This window comes from Aspergillus affinis, assembly GCF_023601865.1.
Source record: "Aspergillus affinis strain CMG 70 chromosome Unknown NODE_1_length_919884_cov_86_970707, whole genome shotgun sequence".
NCBI classification, from domain to species: domain Eukaryota; kingdom Fungi; phylum Ascomycota; class Eurotiomycetes; order Eurotiales; family Aspergillaceae; genus Aspergillus; species Aspergillus affinis.
In genome coordinates this window covers 49570-67385 of record NW_026515782.1, presented here as the reverse complement: position 1 = coordinate 67385, position 17816 = coordinate 49570, and the positions used below count along the sequence as shown (strand labels likewise).

The 17816-nt window shown below is 49.9% G+C and overlaps 7 protein-coding genes across 7 annotated transcripts; 2 read left to right on the top strand and 5 right to left on the bottom strand.

The window, feature by feature from the left end:
* Positions 1-1028: 1028 nt before the first annotated feature.
* Positions 1029-1607, bottom strand: KD926_003940 (NUDIX hydrolase; the record flags this gene model as incomplete). Its single annotated transcript, XM_053096795.1, has 1 exon — positions 1029-1607. The coding sequence occupies one exon, from the start codon at positions 1605-1607 to the stop codon at positions 1029-1031; it is 579 nt and encodes a 192-aa protein (XP_052961083.1).
* A 455-nt stretch (positions 1608-2062) lies between these two features.
* KD926_003939 (uncharacterized protein) lies at positions 2063-2928 on the bottom strand (the record flags this gene model as incomplete). Its single annotated transcript, XM_053096685.1, has 4 exons — positions 2063-2556; positions 2622-2674; positions 2721-2775; positions 2832-2928. The coding sequence occupies 4 exons, from the start codon at positions 2926-2928 to the stop codon at positions 2063-2065; spliced, it is 699 nt and encodes a 232-aa protein (XP_052961082.1).
* Positions 2929-3482: 554 nt separating this feature from the next.
* KD926_003938 (putative ABC transporter) lies at positions 3483-8817 on the top strand (the record flags this gene model as incomplete). Its single annotated transcript, XM_053096574.1, has 14 exons — positions 3483-3992; positions 4066-4237; positions 4289-5192; positions 5244-5366; positions 5418-5516; positions 5570-5694; positions 5753-5800; positions 5847-6516; positions 6578-6655; positions 6704-7163; positions 7326-7577; positions 7632-7921; positions 7985-8438; positions 8689-8817. The coding sequence occupies 14 exons, from the start codon at positions 3483-3485 to the stop codon at positions 8815-8817; spliced, it is 4314 nt and encodes a 1437-aa protein (XP_052961081.1).
* Positions 8818-9329: 512 nt separating this feature from the next.
* On the bottom strand, positions 9330-11100 carry KD926_003937 (uncharacterized protein; the record flags this gene model as incomplete). Its single annotated transcript, XM_053096462.1, has 2 exons — positions 9330-10449; positions 10508-11100. The coding sequence occupies 2 exons, from the start codon at positions 11098-11100 to the stop codon at positions 9330-9332; spliced, it is 1713 nt and encodes a 570-aa protein (XP_052961080.1).
* Positions 11101-11182: 82 nt separating this feature from the next.
* On the bottom strand, positions 11183-13686 carry gmdA (putative general amidase GmdA; the record flags this gene model as incomplete). The annotated part of the gene is made up of 6 exons (XM_053096351.1): positions 11183-11480; positions 11764-11881; positions 11940-12351; positions 12415-12462; positions 12523-13356; positions 13411-13686. 6 exons carry the CDS (start codon positions 13684-13686, stop codon positions 11183-11185), a joined length of 1986 nt encoding a protein of 661 aa, XP_052961079.1.
* A 646-nt stretch (positions 13687-14332) lies between these two features.
* alkB (oxidoreductase, 2OG-Fe(II) oxygenase family) lies at positions 14333-15474 on the bottom strand (the record flags this gene model as incomplete). Its single annotated transcript, XM_053096241.1, has 2 exons — positions 14333-15108; positions 15180-15474. The coding sequence occupies 2 exons, from the start codon at positions 15472-15474 to the stop codon at positions 14333-14335; spliced, it is 1071 nt and encodes a 356-aa protein (XP_052961078.1).
* A 650-nt stretch (positions 15475-16124) lies between these two features.
* nimX (cyclin-dependent serine/threonine-protein kinase CDC28) lies at positions 16125-17352 on the top strand (the record flags this gene model as incomplete). The annotated part of the gene is made up of 4 exons (XM_053096130.1): positions 16125-16161; positions 16293-16801; positions 16853-17016; positions 17085-17352. The coding sequence occupies 4 exons, from the start codon at positions 16125-16127 to the stop codon at positions 17350-17352; spliced, it is 978 nt and encodes a 325-aa protein (XP_052961077.1).
* Between the last annotated feature and the right edge of the window lie 464 nt (positions 17353-17816).

Sequence of the window (17816 nt, the reverse complement as noted above, 5' to 3'; positions counted from 1 at the left end):
AGAACAAGACGGAACATCTTCCGCATGTTAATAAAGTGCTGAAAGCTTTGTGAACTCCATCTCGCAGTGAGGACATTTGTAAAGCCAGCTTCTATCTTCAAGTTCTTTATTGATATACTTCCTACTTTGATAACATTCGCGGGCTATTTTATCAATTTCTTCCTCGGTAATGTTTGATGGGCAGCTCCCAGACTCGAGATGGATCAGAACTCCAGAGAAGGACTTGAAGGTCTTGTAGCAACCGCAGCATTCCATCGTTCGGGCTTGGTGATTCTGTTGGTACTGAAGAGACGGATATATCAGCATCGAACATACAACATTAATCGAGACACTTATACCATTTCTAAATTGTTCTTGTTCGCAAAGTATTTTCACATTTAACACACAAGTGATGCTTGTCAATACCATGCTCTTGAAATTTCTCAGCGGACTCATGGTAAAGGTTGTAGTCTGAACAAAAGTGATAAGATCCCATTAAGTGATTCTTAAGCTCGGCATGAGTGTGACGAACGGCTACGCAGGCGATAAGGAATCGCGAGAATGTAGGGTATGCATTCAACGAAGAAACTAAGCTAGGTTGTGATGCTAGTCCCGACCGGGTAGTTAGGTCATAGGGTATCACGAAGGAACGTCTTCGGAGGCTGGTCACAGTCCGTGACACTGTCGGAGCATACAGTATTTTCTTACTGGGGATAGTTTTATGTACTTGTTAACTGGACAGGCATTAGGTACAGATGAGGTTCTCGAACCATAAATTACCTTTCCTAATCTAGCTCTCTATCCCCAGTCTCCCAGCAATATCACCTGTTGTCGGTACAAATTGGTCATGTGCATGTTTCCTTGATGACGAAGACTGGTTTTGCAGATCTCGTCTTCCATCATTCAAACCACCATATTTGCACCTTATCCACCGATCTCAGACATTAAACCGAGCGATTCTGAGTCACTGTCGCAAAAGCGTCGAGGATAGCCCTCTTGTGGCTTCCGAGCATTTTGTACTTGCCACTTCGCACCTCATCCTCTGTTGCTCATGTAAAAGCTTGGTGCTCTTCAGGATCCAGTCGTATTGCGTTCTCCCATCCCACCGGCTGAGGCACATATTGGCTAGTTGCGTGTTGTCTGGAGACCTCAATGATGTACGGGAGGCCAACCCATTCGTGCCACTCCTCTCCCTTGGATTTCCTCCACGTCTGAACCGGGAGAGCATGAGCGACCACCGACAGTAGCAGGCCATTCTCTTCTTGAACCTCGCGTGTGAGAGCATTTCGGGGGCTTTGGTCTTGTTTTTCGACTCCCCCACCAGCTACCTCCCAACACCCAGATTGCGTATCACAAAGAGCGCGTTGAAGAAGGAGACGAGGTTTTGGCGAGTCAGTTGTTTCATTGTGGTTGTCATCCAGCCACGAGAACACACGAGCGCTAACCCTAATACGGTAGGTAGTGCCGCGGAATCTGAATCGACAAGGTGGTTCTGCGATGCGAAAAGCGGAGAGATCTGTCTCACTATCAAGATCGAATAGCCCTCCCGTCACGTTGCGCGCTGCGGCAGAAGGGTCATGCGGCAGCATGCCGGATGGCACGCTCGTGGAATTGATGCTAGAAGCCATTTAACTTAGGATCTGACGAAGTAGTCTGGACTGATGGCATTTGGTGCTCATTCCGGGAGGAAAGCTAACCCCCCTTTATACAATCCAATCCACGGCGCGCTGGAGCGACTGATGAAGAAAAAGACCACTTTCATTATTGCCCACCGGCTCTCGACCATTGTTATGGCGGACCAAATCTTAGTCTTCCATGATGGTGCTATTGTTGAGAGAGGAGGTCATCAGGAGCTATTGGATAAACGCGGAAGGTACTATAATCTCTAGCAGAAGCAGTGTGTTGGCTCGGAAGACGAACGGGGGCCTCTATTGGTAGCGGTGTAAATGAAAATAAAGCAGTTTTACCGTTATCCAAGCATCATTCTGTTCAATCAGTAGTCTGTGTAGCCAGGCAGCGACATGAAGATTTTCTTTTAGACTCTATATACAGTCTTCAAGGTGAAACCCAAAAATAAGCAACGCTACACTGTGCATGAAACCAGTTCCGCTGCTACTTGCAAGGGCACTACAACAGTGAGATCAATAGTGAGTATAGCTCGCCCGAAAATGTCTCGAGTGTTACAGGGGCCTGCGGACGGCAGAGGGGTCGACATCGGCGTTGGGCCAGGTGGAGAAGTTGGGAGATGTTCAGAGAATGCATGGGCCACCGCGAACGACTTCCGTCGAGGTGGTGGAGGGACCACCACGACGAGGGAGGGCAGATGTTCACGACCAGTCGGAAGCTGTGCCACTTGATTGGGGCTTGCTGGAATCATATGACAATCGGATCCTAAAATATTCTTCTCTGACCGCCGCAAGCCGCGACCTAGGCGATTATTAAGACCATTTGATCTTCCAATATCACCTTGGTCAACCTTGCCCGAGGAGGAATAGTCACCATTAGAGATAATATTTGCGGAAGCGTCAGGAATAGGGTCGTGGTTGTCAATATCACTGTAAGTAAGGGGTGGAGCTGCTAAAATGAATCAGAAAGTATTGACGACAACAGGGGAGGGTATACACATTGTAATAAGCACTTACCCGAGTGATGACCTTGCTCTCTCGAAACAGGAGTGGGAGGGGTGGATACATGACTGTCGGACTCCGTACGGATTTCAATACTTGGTCCGATCGTTGTACCTTCCAAGGGGCGGGCCAGATCCCCCACCTAGGGTGGAGAGAGGCTTAGTTGGAGCTGGAATTTGAACGTTAGTAAAGCACCTAATATCACGACAGAAAGGCCCAACCTACAGAAAGGGACGGTATCTAGAACCAAACGGCTATCGCCAGTTCCCTGCTGTGTGACGTCGTTGTCCGTCTGTGATGTTTCTGGTCGCTTCAAGTTCATGGCTGGTCTACCCCCTGGACAGCTGATGAGTAGCTTGCCAATAACATCTCACAACCGCATCTCCATGCAATTAACAAGGGTTCGGATCGGAATAGCTGCGAGCGACCGAAGCCGACTTCTGTTTGCCATGTTCGTCATGTTCGCCATGGAAAGATGGCAAAATATCCATCGCATTAGTTGGCGCACCAAGGGATGAGCGGATGATGACTTCATCATCACCGCATCCGGCCCTCAAGGTCTGCGATCTAGACCAACAATGCCTATGATTCCATTCGATCGTCTCGGACACTCGGGTCCTTAGCTATCCGATCACATTTAGGCTTTGATCGGTGTTGTAATCTCCGATCTTAACTACGAGATGGCCTAATGTCCGGTGCTCCCATTCCGTATGTCTTGTTTTCGAAGCATTGGCATACCTGACGTAATTGGCCTTCGATCGATCCTTCCCATCTGTTCAAGACTAGGATTTTTGCGTCGAGTTATATTATTCCAATGTTGGTTCGATGTTCTCGCACACATGCACTTGATGATGATTTGAAGCAAAACTCGTCAGAATGGATCACAAGCGCCAGGACGAAGTAGACTTTCGGGGAGAAAGTCTCGCCGCTCAAGATGCAGCTTCCGACACGTCAGTAAGCACGCACTCGAATTCCAGCTCGACAGCACACGATTCCCCCATCCAAAATCACCCATCGGGCCTGTCTGAAAAGCCAACACCAGAGAGGAGACCCTCTCTGACGCGACAGCTCACCGACGATGAGATCGCGCGAGCCCTATCGCAGCGACGGACCGGATCTGTCCAAGGCGAGACAGATGAGGATACGGCTCAAATTGTGAGACTGGTGTCTCGCATGTTCGGACAAGATCGAAAAGCAAACTCGGACGAAGAGAAGACGAGACATCATGGTGTTGTATGGAAGAACCTGACGGTGAAAGGTGTCGGACTAGGTGCGGCCATGCAGCCCACCAACTCGGACATTCTTTTCGCTATCTCCAGGTTTATCAAACAACTTAGTACCCACGGCAACAGGCACCCGTTGAGAACAATTCTGGATGATTTCACTGTATGTTTTCCGCAGGAAATGCCCTGATCTATTTGAGACGGCGAGCTGATGCATATCTATTCCGGGCGAATAGGGTTGTGTGAGACCGGGCGAGATGATTCTAGTCCTTGGTCGGCCGGGTTCTGGATGCTCGACCTTCTTAAAAGTCATTGGAAACCAGCGATCTGGGTTCAAAAGCATCGAAGGCGATGTCCTATATGGTGGCACAGATTCCAAAACGATGGCCGATAAATATCGCTCGGAAGGTACGTGGACTCAAGGACAGTTGAACGAACACTAGATATTGAGATTTTCAGTGTTGTACAACCCTGAGGATGACCTCCATTACCCTACGTTGACCGTGAGAGATACTCTCATGTTTGCTCTCAAAACAAGAACCCCGGACAAAGCGTCGCGACTACCCGGAGAAACCCCTAAAGAATATCAGGAAACGTTCTTGTCGACTATTGCGAAGCTATTCTGGATCGAGCACACGCTGGGAACAAAAGTTGGCAACGAAATGATTCGTGGGGTTTCTGGCGGCGAAAAGAAGCGTGTATCGATAGGGGAAGCTCTGATAACCAAAGCAAGTACACAATGCTGGGATAACTCTACCAAGGGCCTGGATGCCAGCACCGCACTCGAGTACGTCCAGAGTCTACGGAGTTTGACCGACATGGCAAATTCGTCCACCCTCGTGGCTTTATACCAAGCCTCGGAGAATCTGTACAATCTTTTCGATAAGGTCATTCTGATCGAAGAAGGAAAATGTGCATACTTTGGGCCTACCAAAAATGCTAAGGCCTACTTCGAGCGTTTAGGATTTGAATGCCCGCCGCGTTGGACGACGCCAGATTTCCTGACATCAGTTAGCGACCCCCATGCGCGGCGTGTGAAGAAGGGTTGGGAAGATCGTATCCCAAGATCTGCGGGAGATTTTCAAAAGATATATCGCAAAAGTGACATACACAAAGAAGCCATCGCCGACATAGAGGACTTCGAGCAGGAGGTCGAGTCTCAACAAGAAGACCGCGAGGCTGCCAGATCCGACTTGCCGAAAAAGAACTTTACTGTCCCATTCTACAAGCAAGTCATGATCTTGACGCACAGGCAGTTTCTGGTTATGTATGGCGACAAGCAATCGCTCGTGGGAAAGTGGAGTATTCTTACCTTCCAGGCGCTCATCATCGGAAGTCTCTTCTATAACCTTCCGCAAACCAGGTAAGCGGAGATCTTTGCATCTTCTGAACACCTCGCTGACAGCTCATCAAGTGGCGGAGTGTTCACCCGCGGGGGTGTGATGTTTTTTGTTCTTCTTTTCAACTCACTACTTGCCCTGGCTGAACTCACTGCGGTATTCGAAACCCGACCTGTCATGCTCAAGCATAAGAGTTTGTGAGTATCAGCATGAGAATCCAGGGTTAGACACTATACTAACTAGCTTAGCTCATTTTACCGACCGTCTGCCTATGCCTTGGCTCAAGTGGTCGTTGATGTACCCTTGATCTTTGTCCAAGTGACAATATTTGACTTGATTGTCTACTTGTAAGCTCCAGCAGTGTTACGGTCCATTGCTCATCGCTAACAATCTTGCTTAGCATGTCGAACCTCTCAAGAACAGCATCTCAGTTTTTCATTAATTTCTTGTTCATTTTCATGCTCACGATGACCATGTATTCGTTCTTTCGGGCCATTGGTTCCGTATCAGCATCGCTTGATGTCGGTACGTTCTTGTAAAAGGATGCACCTGATTTTAGACCTCTACTGACCTGATCAAAAAGCTACACGAGTCACCGGAGTGGCGATACAAGCACTGGTAGTATATACAGGTAAGCTGAACCGTGAAGCATTCAATCATTTTGCTAACTCCTATAGGTTATCTGATTCCGCCGTGGAAAATGCACCCGTGGCTGAAGTGGCTCATTTGGATCAATCCGGTTCAATACGCCTTCGAAGGAATTATGGCAAACGAGTTCTATAACCTGGACATCCAATGTCAAGCGCCAAATATTGTACCAGATGGACCGAATGCATCACCCGGACACCAAACCTGTGCGCTACAAGGAAGCGACACCGACCGGCTGACAGTCCAGGGTGCAAACTACATCCAAACTGGGTTTACCTATAGCCGCTCTCACCTGTGGCGTAACTTTGGTATCATCATCGCATGGTTCATTTTCTTTGTCGCTTTGACCATGCTTGGGACCGAGCTTCAGAAGCCCAATAAGGGAGGAAGCGCTGTTACTATATTTAAACGGGGAGAGGCGCCTGCGGCGGTTGAGGAAGCTGTCGAGCAGGGGGAACTTCCCGAGGATGTTGAGACAGGAAAGAAAGAGATTGACTCTAATGGTGTTCTGGACAGTGAGGGTTCGGATGACACCGAGGATAGAGTCGAGGGCATCGCTAAAAGCACATCCATCTTCACTTGGCAAAATGTCAATTACACCATACCGTATCAAGGAGGACAGAAGCAGCTCTTGCAGAATGTTCAAGGATATGTCAAGCCAGGTCGTCTCACCGCTCTAATGGGTGCTTCTGGAGCAGGGTCAGTATCCTTCATTGTTCCGAGTTGGTCGATCCTAGCTGATTATATATCTTTGTGGCAGAAAAACCACTCTTTTGAACACGCTGGCGCAACGAATCAACTTTGGTATAGTAAATGGGTCGTTCCTTGTTGACGGAAAGTAAGTCTTTCCACTTGCTTTATCATGGTCAATTGCTTATTCTTCTAGGCCGCTCCCCAAGAGCTTCCAAAGGGCCACAGGCTTTGCCGAGCAGATGGATATCCATGAGCCTACAGCAACAGTGCGAGAGTCACTTCGGTTTTCTGCACTCCTAAGACAACCCAAAGAAGTACCGCTTCAAGAAAAATACGACTACTGCGAGCGAATCATAGATCTCCTAGAAATGCGGCCGATTGCCGGTGCAACTGTGGGTGCTGGAGGCGTTGGTCTCAACCAAGAACAACGCAAACGACTCACGATTGCGGTGGAATTGGCAAGTAAGCCAGAGCTACTACTCTTCCTGGACGAGCCTACTTCTGGGCTTGATTCCCTAGCTGCGTTTAATATCGTCCGTTTCCTTCGACGGCTTGCCGATGCTGGACAAGCAATTCTATGCACCATTCATCAGCCATCAGCAGTACTGTTCGAGCATTTTGACGACCTGATATTGCTGCAGAGTGGAGGTAGAGTTGTATACAACGGTGAATTGGGAAATGATTCGGAGAAGTTGTTGGAATATTTTGCGAGAAACGGAGGCAAGAAGTGTCCTCGTCATGCAAATCCTGCAGAGGCAAGTCAATCCACAAACTCCAACTGACCCAATCATTCTTGTGCTGACTTGAGATAATAGTATATGCTTGAAGTCATTGGTGCCGGAAATCCTGACTACAAAGGACAGGACTGGGCTGAGGTTTGGGCAAATTCTCCTCAGGCCAAAGAACGATCCGACGAGATCGACCAAATCATCGAAACTCGACGCGACAAGCAAGACACAGGACGAAAGGATGATAATCGGGAATATGCAATGCCTATCTGGGTCCAGATGCTCGCTGTTACGAAGCGCTCTTTTGTCGCATACTGGCGAGCTCCTGAGTATAATGCCGTAAGCTCTCTTGAACCTCTTTCCTGACATACTCGGCATTGACACTCAGCTTAGGGCAAATTCCTTCTGCATATCTTCACGGGACTCTTCAACACGTTCACGTTCTGGCATCTAGGAAACAGTTACATTGACATGCAATCGCGCTTATTCTCCATCTTCATGACGCTAACAATCTCACCTCCTCTCATTCAGCAATTGCAGCCCAAATTTCTACATTTCAGGAGCTTGTACGAGTCGCGCGAGTCCAATTCCAAAATCTACTCCTGGGCAGCCTTCGTCACGAGCGCCATCCTCCCAGAGCTGCCATATTCCATCATCGCCGGATCCATCTACTTCAACTGCTGGTACATTTATCTCCCCATTCTTCTTCCCTTCTATAATAGAACCCCTCCTAACCACACAAATAGGTACTGGGGCGTCTGGTTCCCCCGGGACTCCTTCTCATCCGGCTACGTCTGGATGATGCTGATGCTCTTCGAGATGTTTTATGTCGGCTTCGGCCAATTCATCGCCGCCTTCTCGCCCAACGAGCTCTTCGCTTCCCTCCTCGTCCCGTGTTTCTTCACCTTCGTCGTTTCCTTCTGCGGTGTTGTCGTCCCCTACGCGTCTATGATCCATTTCTGGCGATCCTGGATGTACCATCTCAGCCCCTTCACCTACCTCCTGCAAGGTTTCCTCGGCGTCGTGACGCACAAGGTTCCCGTGCGGTGCATACCCCGGGAAGAGTCGACTTTCATGCCGCCGCCGGGTTCCAATTGCCAGGACTATGCGGGCTCGTTTGCCCAGCGGGCTGGTGGTTATGTTCGAAATATCGGCAACGGAATGTGTGCGTATTGTCAGGTTTCGGATGGGGATAATTTTGTACGTTGCTTCCCTTTCTTCTATTCTCCTCTCTACCTTTTCCTCTGCTTCTAGTCCTTGGTCAAGACCTATCACCGTAATATCGAACAAGTATACTCTTTACTAACCACCTTTCTCTTTCAATCAAACAGGCCTCTGCATTTAATGTCTACTATTCGGATAAATGGCGCGACTATGTATGTTGTCCCCTTCTCTCCTACCTCTCCTACCTTCTCTACGAGACCTATCTGACTAACAAACTTCCCAATAGGGTATATTCTGGGCCTTCGTGATGTTCAACTTCGCCGCTGTGTTCTTCTTCTCGTGGCTTTATCTTCATGGCCTCGCAGATATGAAGAGATGGTTTAGTAAGAGGAAGGCGAGGAAGGCGACCGCTTAGACTCAAAGTAAGGAGGGTATTTAGTTGGTCTTCTATTCATACTGTATATGTATATGTATCTGGGAAGTTTTTTTTGGAGTTAAGGGGTTGGGAAAGACGGTTCTACTTTAACAAATTTTCTTGCCATATAAATGGTGGGCTTTTATATGTGGGTTGTTTACTTTTCTTTTCCAAATAAATGGTTTACTGTGGAGGTGAAAATTGGGATGATTAGAGGGTTGTTGATATTGAGATAATAGTATTGAGAATAGTATTGAGAATAAAGATAGATCGACACAACAGGACCAAATCCGGTGAGTAGCGCTAGCTGCTTAGGCCAGTTGAGAGTTGAAATATATATGTACATGAAGACTGCCAGGTACTGGTCACATTCTTAGGCAAAAACGTCCAGTGAATCGGATACTAAAATGAGCTAGACAAATAGTGGGGACCGCTCAATAGGGACAAGAAATATATTGGCTTAGTGATAATCGGTGGGAAAGAATAGTTTCCAATGACGGCTACCATGTTCTTCATGTGCCTGAAATCGAAGACGGAGGCGTGGGTCCCGACGAGGTCGCAAGATTAGAGACCATCAGGTTCTGCTGGGGGTTCCATGAGTTTGTTGAAGAGCCGCTAGGTCCTTGATTGCTGGATGAGCTAGCGCCCTCCGTAGTGTTCGCTGGGTGGTGACCGTTCATCAGGCGAGGCCGTTTAGCCTGGGGGCCGGCGCTGGGGCTTGGATTGCTGTCATGCTGGTGGTAGGGAGAGGTGTGTTGGTTGGGAGACGCGGATGCGCCACCGGTCTGGGAGGGTGACGGACCGCCTGGGGGGCTCATTGCCGTGGGAGGCTGCAGAGACCTGGGCTTAGGTTGAATTGCTGGCTGCTCATCGCTGGCACGATGCTTGTCCGTGGGACTGGTATCGTCGTTCATGGGGTTCGCGTATCCGACGCCCACCCGGCCCATGCTCTTATCGTGCATGACGACGCGCTTCCACTTGGTTACAACGTTGTCGTAGTCCCAGTGAGGCGAGCCCGGGCTAATCTGACTCTCTTTTGCGTCTAATTCCCGGGCGACTTCTCGAGGGAGAGGCAGCGTATCCGGTGGGAAGAGAGCAAACTCCCGCGGCCATTGGCATGATCCGAGCCGTTCGACTTGCGCGCGGAGCTGGTTTGCCTCCTGCTGGACCCGCGCCAACTGATCGTCGAGCGACTTGCGTTTTTCCATTTCCCGAGCGAACGCGCGAATAATCTCGAGTTGCCAGGATTCCTGCCGCGCATCTGGAGCAAGCGACACCCAGTGTTTGAATGCCAGCTCCAGATGCCTTAGGCTGATATCTTCGTGTTGTTGCGCACTCCGATTAATCATGTTTGAATCCAAGCCAACACAGGTCCTCCCCGATTGAGAGCTTCTGCTCGAATCGGCAGCAAGCTGATCGGATTGCCATCGCTCAATTTTGGCACGCAAAGCTTGTCGAATGATGTCGACATGCTCGACGCCGGGGGGTTGAAGAGGAAAGGAGGATGGTGAAGCGAATGGATTCGTCGAGAACAGGCTGGGTGGAGGCGGAAGCAACTGCAGACAGAGCGAAGGAAACGTTTGCGACTGGATGTCGAATTCAAACGGTGATATCGGCGGACGCATCCTGGATCTATTGTATATGTTAGTAATTGGCTTGATGGGCCAGTGTAGGTAAGGGTAAAACACACGTAGCGGCCTTGATGTTGTCGAGGACCTCCTGCAAAGCCAATTCTAACGCCCTCACAGTATCGGGATTGCTGCCACTAGCACCTCTGCTTGCGTACTCTGGTAAGTGCAGGGAGCTTGCCCTAGGTTGGACGGAGCCTAATCGGGATGAACTGGAGGGTTCTTGCGGGTGACTCGGGTTGGGGATATCGTTGATAACACCGGTCGCATGCCACGTCGGAGTGTTGAACATCATCCGGATCCCACTATCTCTTTGTTTCCCGCCTGATTCACCACCGGTATAAGAATCTAACTGGCCTTTCCCAGTCGTGCGTTCAGGAGTGTCACGTTTCCCCGACGAGGTGCGAGCCTGTCGCCGGGTGATACCGCTCCGAATGCGCCGAATCTCCTCCACATCATGAATTCCATCCGGCTTCTTCTTGAACAAAAACTGATCCAAGTGGCGCCCTAACGAAGACGAAGTAAATGCCTGGTCGCAGTACTGACATTTCCGATCCTTCGAGGCCGCGTTTTTGGCGGCCGACTGGGCATTATCGTCGGCGCCACCCGACTCTTCGGGGGTGTTTGTCGGACGAGTAGATGCGCCTTCATCCATGTTTCACAATGACACGAAAATTTGAGCTGCAGGCGATTGTCAAATGTGGGTAGAGTGTTGGAGGGGGTGGAGGAAGACGCGTTCACGGAAGCCAAAATGTAGAGAACTTCTGCAAGCTCAATGCATGACAAGCGATAGGCAGATGCGAGGGAGTAAGCTGCGACAATAATGCAGTTACAAAAAGAGAGTGATAGTGCGCGGCGACGCGAGGGGTTGCAAGCAGCTGCAGGCGAAGAGGTGGTGGAGGACTCGAAGGAGTGGAGAGAAGAAGAGAGCGGAAGAAGGGAGGAGAAACGTGACGATCCTCGCCAAGCTTTGGCTGTGGGGGAGTTTCAGCCTCCTCGTCTTCTGCCTTTGACAAACACCAACCATCGACTGTCCTGACCAGGGATGATCTGTCATTCTGATTGAAACTTGAGATTTCGTTGGAAAATTCATATCTACTCTATTGATCTGCTCTGGAATACGCTCGACATCGTCAACCTGCCCTACGGTGTACAAGTGCTCGTCGATCAGAGATGCGCGTCGAGTGTTATCAGTACGAATCGTACATTCCAGTAGAAAAACCCAAAATATCATGCTGTTGTGATGCCTCCATAAATCACATTGTCTGCAAGTCATCGAACACGTCATTCTAGTCGCCAAATCCGTGCCTCGGCTTACAGGCTCTTAGGCACGTTACCACCAATATATTCAGCCAATGTAAGCACCTTTTCTTCCTGAAGCCGTCGTCCAATGAGCTGCAGTCCGGCAGGTGCGCCGTGATAAGCGTCAGCATCGTCTAGTCGATGGTTAGCGAGTCTTGATACCCTTGGCCTATCTGGAAGCAATCCACTCACATTGGTCGTGTATCCGTTGGTCTGTTTCACTCAAGAAATTGGTTTCACACCGAGGCACGTCGATGTTCTTGTCAGCCCGAGTTACCGGGAATACAACACCCGTATAGTCGAGGAGGTTGACAAAGGAACTGTATCCGACATGGTCGTATTTGCAGGGTAACACCGCAGCATGGGGCGCAGCAGGGCAAACAAACCCATCGACTGGTCGTCCAGTGCCAGTCAGCTGGGCTGTGCTGTTCCAATAATCCATGTACTGTTTCTGATATTCGCGCTTCTTCACATTGAGCGCAGCAATCTCCAAGGCACTCTTTTGTGGTCCAGATTCCACAATGCATTGATAAGGCTGTTCTTCTCCCGACAAACCAAAATGATGTACGAGATCAGCTCCCCCATCGAGGTTGTACGTTGCACTCTGTTATTGTTAACGGTGTCTCATTATATGCAAACCACAGGGTCAAGTCAAACTGAAACATACAGCTAATTGATGTGCAACTATGTGAGAGGGAGGGCTCCATTCGATGACCTGTCCCAGAAAATTAGCACCATCAACCAATAAGCTTGTCCTTTTCGTTTCTTTTCATACCTTGTGTCCTAGTCTTGTCAGGGTTTGCTCAACAATTTTCAAAGCCCGGGCAATCGGGGGATGAGGTCGCACGACACCGTCGTGGTGCATGAGGCCAAATGCCAGCTGAGAAGACCCTGATTTGGACTTCTCGATCAGCGCGCGCGTCTCCTCTTCGACCGCATCCCGCCATGGCAGTTCCAAAACTAGCGGGTCATGATACCATGGTTGCTGGCTGAGCACGGCCTTGAAGAGCAGCCCCAGGGAGCGCGCAGTGGTTGCCAGGGGTCCAATGACCGACAGGATCGTATTCTGACCATCCATTGAGTTCGCCGCACCCTCATAGGGCACCCTGCCCGCTGACGGGCGCAATCCATAAAGACCGTTAAACACCGCCGGGATTCGAACACTGCCGCCAATATCAGTACCAAACCCTCCCGGGGAGCCCTTCAACGCAATGAGCGCCCCTTCCCCTCCAGAGCTTCCACCCGATGATAGGAGCCGATTATGAGGATTGGTGGTGTATTTGATGATATTGTTCACCGTTTCACCCGCCATCAACGTGGCAGGAACACTGGTCTTGCAGTACAACACAGCTCCCAGGTTGCGGAGTTCTCGGACAAGTTCGCTTTCGAACACTTGGCTCCGGGGGTCATTCTTCTCTCCTTGGAACGTGCCAATCCACCCCACATATCCCATCGTAGTCTCGACGCCTTTGACATGGAATTGATCTTTCAAACTAACCGGCAGGCCGTGCAGAGGGCCAATCGGTTTTCCATGCTTTGCGAAGTAGTCATCGAGCCGTTTCGCATCGTCAATTGCGGCATCAAAAAACACTTCGTGCAAACAGTTCACCTGCAGTTTACAATTAGCTAGTTATCACTACAACCATCCATCAAAGGTCGATACCAGCTGGTGAGCAAGTGCAGCTCGATGACAGAATGCCTCTGTCACCTCGACGGCAGTCCAAGTTCCCGACGTTGTTTTCTCCGCGACACCAAGGGCATCGGTTTCAGTGATTTCTATCTCTCGGGGAGTCAGAAACTGTTGGATATAAGCCCCAGTTACATCGCGTAGCTCTTCTGTGGGAGGGATGGGGCCCTGAATCCTCCATTTCTCGGAGATGGCGTCTAAAATTGATTGGCGTTTCGAATCCGCCAACTGTTTCCAGCCTGCAAGGGTCATGTTGAGAGAGCGAGGCTGATATATATCTAGCAGAGGGTACGTTGTTATTTTATCAGGACGGACAGGGAAAGGGTAAAAGGAATCCAGTGAACAGATTGCATAATATGGGATCTCAAAAATGGCTTTATGATGTCTCATGCATGGTCGAGAGGGTTAGCGCCGAAAATCGTTGGAGTAGCTTGGGGGATCCCCTCAAAGTCGGGCGGGGTCAATCAGAACAAAGACTGACGCCTCGGATTGCATGACGGCTCGTGTTGATGACTTAAAGGTACTTCTCATATAAAATATCCACTTTGAAAGCCGTCTGGATGAGGATAATTGGTGAAGGATTTCCGAACTGGAAGTTCTGATGTTTCGCGGCTGTCCCCAGTATGCTCCCAGAAGGGTTCGCTGATGGGCCTGGAATATGGATCTAGGAAGTCAATTATACACACAGTTATACCTCGTATGTACAAGTTAAACCGCTTTACATCATCCCCTTATGCACGATACGTTTCTGAGGCGCCCAAGGTTTGACTCCGGGGTTACCCCAAGGCCAGAAATCCGAGGCCTGATCAACCAATTCTCCGAGCTTTCCATTGTATCTCGCATCTTGGGTATTCTCTCGAGCCCCTTCTCGAATGAAACACTCATGATCCGAGCCGGTTCATGAGGCCATCTGCCGGACGTTCAGATTGATTCTCTTCCGTGACATCCAACCCTTCCAGGTGTTATAATGTGATGAATCCTGCTCGTCAGAGCATACCGGCCAATCCGCCAGCCAGTCTGGACAAGTATCAGGAATGATCTTGGGGACTGCGTGCCACGCAAAACGGGATGTACCATCCATATACACAGCGTCTCCGGAGCGGAGTCGAATGATGTCGCAGCCAGTGCCATCGTCATGGCTGATCAGGAACAAGCCATCGCAGCCAAAGCTGATACTGATTAGACCCACGTCGCATTCCTCACTGACATCACGATGGGGGCTCAAGGTGTCTCCCGGGGTATAGAAATTCAAAATCGCTGCCTGAGCATCTGTCTTGGGAAAGGACGCGCGCAGCAAATTGGCTATATCCTCCGGGAAGACTGGAGGGTGCTCTTCTGGGTATTCTTTGGTCGTCCAGTTGTACTGGCCCCCAAGGGTGATCCACCGGAGCTTCTTATTCAGGATATCCTTGACAGCGAGCGGCTTGTGCACTGTTGCGTCTTTGGGGTATATCAGGCGGTTCTGGTCGTCTTCGAAGAAGGACAGGGTGCGAGTGTCTACTGAACTACTCTCGGACTGTGTTTCATCTTTGTCCACCGGCCGGGGATATGTGACATCGTAGTGCAAATGGATATTGGATAGGTGGTCCGGATTAGATACATCGCGGTGCAGTAAACGTGACAATAGTTCTTTCTGGAGAGCCGGTGGGAATAGCGACGGGATAATTTGCAGACCTACCATTTGTTAGGTGCTTCATCCTACAATTTGTCTTTCTAGTATTCATCTGAATTCCAAGGTTGCTGACCGGAAACGGATTTATGTGTGTATATAGGTATATCTTGAACAGTATGCAGCCCATCCTCGTTTTTCCCATTGTCCGCTGGCATAAATTCTCGGAAGGCAGGCCGAAGATCTTCACCAGACATCCATTGAGAGAGCGCAATGCCCGTGGGCAGGTCATGGGGATCTAGGGTCTGGAGATCGATGATTCCGACATCCTGCTGTATCTCTGCAGTCGTTGACTTCTGGTATTTCTTGTATCGCTGTCTTATGGACTCGGGAGGGCGCTCGTGAGCATTGAGGTCATTGATGCGGGCCATCCCCGCACTGGCTGTGAGGAAATTAGTGAATGGGATTGATCTGTGGTTCAGACACCTCGCATGTGCATTATTCTCGAGGAATACAGCGGCAGTATCCAGAACATCCAGAGTTGATCATCCCTTGATGAACCTAGGATCTTTGGCACCCGGACAAAGGCAAACGAACAAAGACCAAGACGAGGGAAGCCGGTAAAAAGTCAGCGAAAGTCCGCCGGGGACGCGCTCACCGCCTTTGGGACGCGGGTTTGTTTTGTTTGTGTTTGACCGCCTTCGCTCCCCACCAGGGATGAAAAGACAACAAAGTGAGCCTTCATCTCGTCAAAAAGTGCTCTCGACAGCCTGTTGCCGCCAATTTCCCGGGTTTTGGGTCTCATCATTAGTCGACAATCGATCTCTCACATCCCTTCGGTCCCACCAATCCTCCCCGGATCCCCCAATCCCTTCTTGCCGTGCTCTCGCCAACCACAACCCTCCTTGTTTTTCTCCTTCTCGCTTCTTTCCCCGGGCAACAAGCACCCGGTGTTGTGTAGTCCATTTGTGCCCTCCTTACACCCCCACGTGCTGGTGGGCTCAGACTTGGTTACTTCCGTGATCAAATATCCGACAGCCTCGTTTCAATTGCCGTCAAGGCCGACTGATAATCATTCATCATGGAGAACTACCAAAAGATCGAGAAGATCGGAGAGGGTACGTATCCGACTGATAAGGACATGCCTTTTTTTTCCCTTGGCCTTTGATCCCCAAGCTATATCACAATCTTAATTGATGGCTTGTCTGTACTCAATGGACAACGAGTTAACTGGTTATGTCGTGATTAGGAACCTACGGTGTCGTTTACAAGGCCCGTGAGCTCACACATCCCAACCGTATTGTCGCCTTGAAGAAGATTCGATTGGAGGCGGAGGATGAGGGCGTTCCCAGCACGGCCATTCGTGAAATCTCCCTTTTGAAAGAAATGAACGACCCGAACATCGTGCGACTGCTGAACATCGTTCATGCCGACGGCCACAAGCTCTATCTCGTTTTCGAATTTTTGGACCTCGACCTCAAAAAGTATATGGAGGCTCTTCCTGTCAGTGAGGGTGGACGTGGTAAAGTCCTCCCAGATGGCTCCAATCTCAGCAAGAACATGGGATTGGGAGATGCCATGGTTAAGAAATTTATGGCCCAGTTGGTCGAGGGAATTCGTTATTGCCACAGTCACCGCATCCTGCACCGTGACTTGAAACCCCAGAACCTGTTGATCGACCGGGATGGTAACTTGAAATTGGCGGATTTCGGATTGGCGAGAGCCTTTGGTGTTCCGCTGAGAACCTATACCCACGAGGTAACATGATTCCCTACTCACCATTAACCGGACCGAAATTGACCTTTCTAGGTTGTCACATTGTGGTACCGCTCTCCCGAGATTCTCCTGGGCGGGCGTCAGTATTCCACCGGTGTGGATATGTGGTCTGTTGGAGCTATCTTCGCGGAAATGTGCACCCGCAAGCCCCTGTTCCCCGGTGACTCCGAAATCGATGAGATTTTCAAAATCTTCCGGTATGTCATCCCACAAATTAAGTTTCTTAGGTTACTCCCACTAACACGGACCCTTTCTCCCTCGATAGACTTCTCGGCACCCCCGATGACCACGTCTGGCCTGGTGTCACCTCCTTCCCCGATTACAAACCCACATTCCCCAAGTGGAAGCGTGAAGATTCCCATGCCCTTGTTCCTGGCCTGGAAGAGGACGGCCTTGACTTGTTGGATTGCCTGCTGGAGTTCGATCCCGCCCGACGAATTTCTGCCAAGCAGGCTTGCATGCACCCCTACTTCCAGAACGGCAGCTCATACTACTCCGGCCGCACGTCTTCGCGAAGAAACGGCTTTCATTAATTGAATGGTGAAATGACGGACTGTGGATTGATACCTTACGTGTAATGTATGTATGTGGGTGGCTTATGGCAGACAGCAGTGACTTGGGGATGGCTGCCCGATAGATTCTACCCTTTGCTCTCTTTTTTCTGTCCCCAGTGTCGGCCAACAGCCCCTCCGGATGTCCTTTGATGTTTCTGATGTCTCCGACTTTATTTCCTTTGTTTATGGCGTTGCTCATGGTGTGTGTTATGGCTCGAGAGAGGCTAGGTTACTGGATATGCAAGGAGTGTCTCTTTTTTCTTTTTCTTTCTTAATCTTTCGTGTCTATTCTGACTCGCGTACATACCCATCTGAATGAGTCCTTTAGTGCAAAGCGTACGGACAAGGAGCAGGAGAACAGGAAAAGCCAAGCCGTAGAATCCTGGTAGTCCACGTGCGCCTCTCTTCATCAACTCCGCCTCCGCCATTCTTCTCTCTTCGCT